Source organism: Neltuma alba, unplaced genomic scaffold, assembly GCF_004799145.2.
Source record: "Neltuma alba isolate B1F8T4 unplaced genomic scaffold, ASM479914v2 tig00001633_pilon, whole genome shotgun sequence".
NCBI lineage: Eukaryota > Viridiplantae > Streptophyta > Magnoliopsida > Fabales > Fabaceae > Neltuma > Neltuma alba.
The window spans coordinates 600340-607913 of record NW_021632543.1 but is presented as its reverse complement, the minus strand read 5'-3'; the positions used below and the strand labels follow the sequence as shown (position 1 = coordinate 607913).

Below are 7574 nucleotides of genomic sequence, written 5' to 3'. Positions count from 1 at the left end.
ATTGGTCACATGCTATGGGGAGTATTTTGATATTGAGAGATTTTTTAGTATCTAATAAATTGGGAATTTTTCAATTTTTATATATAACATGATTAGCAAGTCATGTGATGGTATTAACAAGTTTGGTGTTAATTAGAAAATTATTATGAGAACTTAATATGGTATGTCATATAAAATTGTGAGAGATAGTACTTAAAATGCTTAAGAATATTAATATAGTTAAAGTTACTTAAGAGTACTAATATTTTTTCAGAAATTATTAAGACCTTCCAAGACTGTCCCTAGTTAACGTAATTAATTTGTATCTCAAAATTCCAGTATAGAAGCCGAAATCTCTCACTCTATGGATAAAAGAAAAAGAAAAACTCACAAATGCTTTGTTAGTGTTTATAAATGACTTTGTACTAAGCAACATGGAAAACTTTAAGAAAGAGTCTTTAAAATAAAGAATAGTGACAGTATTTCTTCTAATTTTAATATCATTCAAAATAATTGCTGGAAAAAAATAATCACGTTGTAAAAGGATTTATTAGTCCTAGACATAAACTACTACGAAAGATTTTTATTGTATCTTTTCTAAGTTAAAATTATAAGGCATTTTTTTAAGTAAAATTTTTGAAAATGTGAAATATTTTTTCCACTATATAATTAACAAGGTTTTTCGAAAGTAATAAGGATAATTGAATATAAAAATGTAACTTTAAAAGTCTTTGACTAATTTATTATATTAAAAGCATAAATTAGTTTCATAATTTTAAAAGGGAGGAAATGATGATTAATTTACTTTTGTTTTGTTTCATTCGTAAGAATGTAATAATTTGTTGTCTTTGCTAACCTCCAAAGGCTCCATTGAACTGCGGTCCGTTCAATAAACTTCCTTAGCTTGCGACTGGAAATACCTAACATGTGACGAGAAATAACTTTGCTCCTTATAATTTTATTTTATGAAATACTCCTCTGGTTCTATTTATAAGGTACTTCCAACATGTTTCACATAGACTAAGAAAAACTTTAAACTATATTAACTCTTCATAAAAATATAACAACTTTTCAACTTTACCCTTATCTAATACATACAACTTTCAAAAAAAATAATTATCTACACTATAATAAATGAACGACAATATAATACATTCATGGTAAAAATTTAATAAAGTGACTTGTAAACAGGACAAGAAAAACCTTCTCTCTCTGCCCTATAAATAGGACCAGAGGAATATAAGAACTAGGGTTTTAAATGGTTAGAGGTACAGAAATTGAATTATACCAAGTCTCAATTTAGGGACTAAATTTTCATTTAGTCAAAACTATAGGGATTAAATAATTAATTTTTGCTTAAAATTTTGCAGAAAAATAGCAAAAGTATTAAATTAACCTAAATAAATGATTAAAATTTAAAACTACAGTGGATATTAGAGGAAGTGAAGACCCACTAGATAGTTTGTCCATGTTAATTATTAATTAAAAGGCCCCCTGTGAATTTTGAAGATAAGACAAGTTGATTTATCATGTGGATTTAGAAGGTAAGAAACTGTTTTGCATCCACACACACGTCTTTCTTAGTTTCAAACAATAAAAGGGGATTGGCCCCGTTCGGAACCTTTCCTCTTCCCTCCTTTTCTTGTTTTTTAACTGTTAGGTTAACATATTTTAACAGTTTATATTTTAATTTTTTAAAAAAACCATTTATAAAAAAATTTTAAAAACATTTAACGCGCTTACGAACCATTAGAATTAAATTTTAATATAGTTTGTAATTTATTATTTATTTATTTTTATAATTTAATATTTTAATAATAGTTTTACAAAGATTTAAATACGAATCGTTAAAATATTAATCTAAAGGTTAAAAAAGGAAGAGAAGGGAAGAGGATGGGTTCTAAACCGGACTTGCCCATGCATACATTTATTATATTTGTGATTTCATTGGTGAAAGCATAGATGATTATCACGTGAATGGAAAATGTACTCTCATGATATAAGTCACATTAATTAATTAATCAAAAGTAAGAAACAGTGGTTAACTCATTAAACTTGTCACAAATTGAAATTTTAATTTTTTTCCTTTTCAACTTTACTCCTATTAAATATAGCCGTGAGGAAGAGAGAAAAATAGAGAAGTCACATTTAAATACGAGAACGGGTGTATATTCTCTGCGTGTTGTTTCTCCCTTTTTATTCCAACCTCCTGTGGTGATATCTGATATCTAATTTACTATCTCTATTGCATTTACTTCTTTTGTGGTGAATATTTTATTTTTTTTTATATTTTATCACCTCCCACCTGGCCTCCCTCTTGTTTGAAGTTCTACATTAACAAATTTTTTTTTAATATATAACTCAGAGTATCTTCAAGTCACTTTGGACTTGAGAATAACCTTTGTTGAGTTGAGAGCATTATAGTTAAAGTTCTCCTAATAAGTATATTTTTTGAAATTTAAATTTATGCTCTCCTCCTTATGAGATGAGATTGTTTACTATCTCAACCGACAACTTATCAATCTGCATTAACAATTTTGTAATCAAATTATTTTTTTACAATTTGATCTTCCTCAAATTGGACATTTTATTGTAAATTTCCCAGTATTTGTGTATGTTGGCATATGCTTCTATGCCTTTTAATTATTATATTGTATAAAATAACAATTTTTTATGCATAACAAAAATAAATAATTTTAAATAAAACTTGGAAAAATTTAAAAGTAATTTTGCATTTGTAGTATACGATATATATAACAGAGGGGAAAACTAATGACGGTTGATGATGCCTCTGTCATTGAAGCACTTAATTAAATTAGGTCCTAATTAATTTGTAGTTTAGGATCGACCTAGGTCATTACTTCCAAGGAGCAAGTTATGAGTTTCTTTAGGTAAAAATTTAGGTGATAAAAAAAATACTATAAAGTGGACCTAAACTAAAATGCAAAATTCTAATTCTAAATGAAAGATGCAAATGTCCTAAAATCTATATGAAAATTAAATTAAACTAAATAAATGCAATGCAATTTTTGGGGGGTTTTTTTTGAAGGAAAATAAAAATAATGAATAAAGAAAATGGATCAGAAAGCAAAGAGAATTAGCAAGTAAAAATTCAGAAATTTCTCTTCAGGTACAGTAGAGAGGACAACTTAGGATTTGCATGGATTTAACCTTCACAACCTTAATCAGTTAATTAGATCAAAGGGAAGTGATAAGAGAGTGGAATTAATAAACTTAATTACCTACTTGAAACAAAGGGAACCCTCAATTTCAAAAACCCTTAAACTATTAGAGAACTCATAACAGTATAAGGTTGGTTAATTAAGCTTATTAAAACCAATTGAAAATGACTCAATTAATTCTGGAAGTTATGTTTGAAATTATCTAATTAAACAATTAGACAATTAACCAACTTAATTAAACAATTAAGAGGCAAAAGAACCCAAATTTTACAATTCAAACCACATTGATAATTAAACCCATAATGAAAACTCAATTATAAATTCAATTAACAATACAAAGGTTCTAAACATAAATTCCAACAAGTGTCTCGACACAAATAAAATCCAATCCAAGCATAAAGATGACAATCTAGAACTAAATTGTCTCAACAAAAATATAACTTAAAATTATTTAAAACTAAATAATCTCAAATCCTTGAATTAAAAAGATAAATGGAACATCACTCTCTTGTGGTCTTCAAGTGCTAGCCCAAGGCTCAAATCTCCTCCATGCTCCTCCCAAGTTGCCTCCCTAACAAGCTTAAGCTTCCATCAAAATGCCTCCTCCTCCAAAATTGTTAGATGCCATAGCCATAATGATGAGGTGTAGATGAGAATTTGGTCCAGGAAGAACAAAACGTGAGTGGATGATGATGTGGATTAAGAAAGAAGAGGATGATTGGGAATCAAAGAACGTATTGTTCCCCTTTGGTGACTATGGGATGAAGGAATTATGAGGTGCAAGGCATCAGGCTGGACGGATCACGGTGAAAGAAGGAATTGACGTTAAAAATTGGTGTTCGTACGTGAATCAATGGAGAATGGAAAAAGTGTGATCTAGGCGTGAATCCCTCCTCCAAAATAAGGAAAATAGTATAACGAGGGAAAAGAAAATTTTTGTGGATCCAAAACTCAAGCCCGTTAGTAATTAATTGACCCACTTGATATTAGCCATTAGATTGTGCTTAGATTCCAAGAAACAATCTTGCATCATTGGATTTCCTATGTGTCCCTTTCTTGACCTACAAGAATTTAAGTGCATCCATTAATGTAGATTATATCCAAATATAATCAAAAACAAAATATTAAATCTGCATAAAAATCAGGCAAGAAATTGCAAAACTTTCTAAAAGTAATTTTTCTAAAAATATGAGACTTGTTTCCAAAGAAATAGAAAAAATTAATTCCAAGTCAAAAATAGGAAATCACAAAATATTTATATTTTTAATCCAAAATCTCAATTTTTATGCAAAATCCAAAAATCAACCAATTAATTCAATAATGCATAAAAAGTTCATTTAAGCTCAAAATTATCATTTAAATCCTAAATTAATGTGGGATAAAATATATAAAAATTGGGCTTTATCAACGGTAAAAGGCAGGGAAATCATCATCGAAAATAAATGCAGAAAGAGCATTAAAGGAAACCTTGAATTCATCTTTATGAATAAAGACGCTACAGTGCTACATATTTATACAAGTGTTCTGTGATACAAGCAGTGAAAAAGTTAAAAAGATAACAGGACACGTAGACCTAGAATAGATGAATCTGGAAGAATTATGAATGATTGGGTTTTGAGGCTGTGTTATTGGGCTTATTGTATTTGGGTTGAGTTTGTGCTTCAACAGCCCCCCTCAAGCTGAACTGTGCAGGAACAACAGTGAGGCTTGAACGCAAGAACTTGAATCTGGGCCCATCAAGAGGTTTGGTGAACAAATCCGCCAACTAATACTTGGAAGATAAAACTGTAATTGTCAGTAATTTGGAGGCCACACATTCCCAAACAAAGTGATAATCCAGGTTGACATGCTTGGTTCTTGAATGTAAAATGGGATTAGCAGCCAAATAGGTTGCACCAATATTATCACAGCACAAAATAGGTGGTTTGGATAGAGAAATGCCTAATTCACCAAGAAGAGACTAAAGCCAAATAAGATCACAAGTGGTGATAGCAAGAGATTTATACTCAGCCTCTGTAGAAGATCAAGCAACAATTGGCTATTTCCTTGAGCTCCACGATATAAGATTTGGTCCAAAAAAGACACAATGACCACCAGTGGATCTTCTATCATCAATACATCCACCCCAATCAGTATCGGAGTAAGCAGTTAAATCATCAGAGAAAGCAACCAGGGATGAAGTGAGACTTTTTCTAATGACTATGCCATAATCAATTGTATTTTTGAGATAGTGCAGAATACGCTTGACTGCAATCCAGTGAGTGTCTAGGGTATTATGAAGAAACTGACATACTTTGTTCACAGCAAAGGAAATATCTGGTCTAGTAAAGGATAAATATTGCAAGCTACCAACAACAGAACGATACAGATAACCATCTTCAAAGGACTGACCAACAATAACAGATACTTTTTCTTTGGCACTCATAGGAGTTTCAGCTGGCTTACAGTTTATCATATTGCACCTTTTTAACAAATCAACAATGTATTTCAGTTGTGAAAGAAAAAGTCCATTAGTAGTAAATGTTGCTTCAACACCAAGGAAATAACTCAGCCAGCCAAGGTCCTTAACAGGAAAATATGTGCCAAGAGCCAAAATAAGATTGTTAACCTCTGTGCTGCTAGAGCCCAAAATCAAAATGTCATCTGCATAAATTAAAACAAGAAGAATAGAATAAACAGAGATCTTAGAAAAATGAGATGTATCGGCTTTGGAAGAGACAAAGCCAAGGGAAGTCAAAGAGGAGCTAAGCTTCGAAAACCAGGCCCTAGGAGCTTGTTTAAGACCATAAATAGATCGATTCAACTTGCAGACATGATTTGGATACCAGAAATTTTTAAACCCCGGAGGTTGGACCATATACACTTCCTCTTCAAGATGTCCATGAAGAAAGGCATTTTTACTATCAATTTGTTTAATAGTCTAGCCAGAAGAAACAACCGAAGAGAGTAACAATCGAATAGTGGCAGGTTTAATGACTGGAGAGAACGTGTCATGAAAATCAATACATGGTGCTTGATGAAATCCCTTGGCCACCAAACGAACTTTGTAGCAATCAATAGAGCCATCAGTTTTGTACTTGGTCCAAAATACCCATTTGCAGCTGATAATATTGGGAGAGGGAGATGAAAGAGGAATTAAAGTCCATGTCAGATTTTGTGGAAGGGCAGTGAGTTCCACCTCCATTGCTTGATGCCATTATGGATATTTGAGAGCAACAGAAACAGAGGTCGGCGCTTCGGGAATCCCGTCAACAGTAGTTTGCAGAGCTCTAGGTAGAGGCCAGCAAATAGTACCATCATGACATGTCTTCGGTTTGAGGGATTTGGTTTGAGCTCTCGTGACCATTCGATGGCAATGATCAGGCACTGTTGGAGATGAGAGAGAGGGAGCAGAGGTGGTAGACATGGAGGACGATTCAGGCAGAGAAGAAAGAGGTGATAGGGACGAAGATGTGTCAGAGGAGGACGAAGCAGGCAGAGCAGGAAGAGATGAAGGTCTATCGGGTTGGGAAGTGGGTAGGAATCCAAAGAAGATGGGTTTTAAGCTCAGGGTTGGGGCGGTGAAGGAGTAGAAGTAACTGGGCCTGTAAAATTGGGCTGAGAGTGGCGAAGAGAGGGTAATGAAATTATTTGGGCTGAGGAAGAAGGAATGTTGGGCTTGGGTTTGGCAAAGTGGGTAATGGCAGGAAAAATACTCTCATGAAACACAACATCTCTAGAGATGAAGACACGGCTACTTTTAGGTTCAAAGCAGAGATAACCATGACATTATGTAGCATAACCAATAAAAATACAAAGAGTCGATCGAGCATCTAGCTTATTGCGAGCATACGGTCGAAGGTTGGGCCAACAAGCACATCCAAAAATTTTGAGAAAGGAATAATCAGAATTATAATTAAAAAGAAGCTAAAAAGGAGATTTGTAATTAAGAGAGACAGATGGGAGACGATTAACAAGATATATAGCAGAGGAGAAAGCATGAGTCCAGAATTTGGGAGGTAAAGAAGCGTTTGAAGTAAAGCTAAACCAGATTCAACAATATGCCTATGTTTCCTTTCAACAGAACCATTTTGTTCATGAGAGTAGGGACACGAAATGCGATGAATGATACCCAATGATTGAAGATGTTTATGAAGGCTTTGAAATTCACCACCACCATCGGTTTGCAGAAATTTTATGGTGGTATCAAATAAATTTTGAACTTGCTTTTGAAAGGTAATAAGGGCGTGAAGCACATCTGATTTAAGTTTAAGAGATAAAACCAAGTGAATTTAGTGAAATCATCAACAGAGGAAACATAATATCAATAGCCAAAAATGGATAAAACTGGGGCAGGGCCCCATACATCACTAAATACAAGAAACAGGGGATGGGGAGAATGATGGTGAGTAGGGGGATGGGGCAATACATGAC

At 32.9% G+C, this 7574-nt stretch overlaps 1 protein-coding gene across 1 annotated transcript; it reads right to left on the bottom strand.

Moving 5' to 3' along the window:
* Positions 1 to 5199: 5199 nt before the first annotated feature.
* LOC114760168 (uncharacterized mitochondrial protein AtMg00810-like) lies at positions 5200 to 6358 on the bottom strand. Its single transcript, XM_028949436.1, has 2 exons — positions 6253 to 6358; positions 5200 to 5804 (listed from the first exon to the last, which is right to left on the bottom strand). Exons 1-2 carry the CDS (start codon positions 6356 to 6358, stop codon positions 5200 to 5202), a joined length of 711 nt encoding a protein of 236 aa, XP_028805269.1.
* Positions 6359 to 7574: the final 1216 nt, after the last annotated feature.

Coding starts and splice junctions, on each gene's coding strand:
- LOC114760168 (XM_028949436.1), bottom strand. CDS start 6,358: ATGGCATCAAGCAATGGAGGTGGAACTCACTGCCCTTCCACAAAATCT. Junction 5,805..6,252: donor ATATTATCAGCTGCAAATGG/GTATTTTGGACC, acceptor TAATTTATGCAG/ATGACATTTTGATTTTGGGC.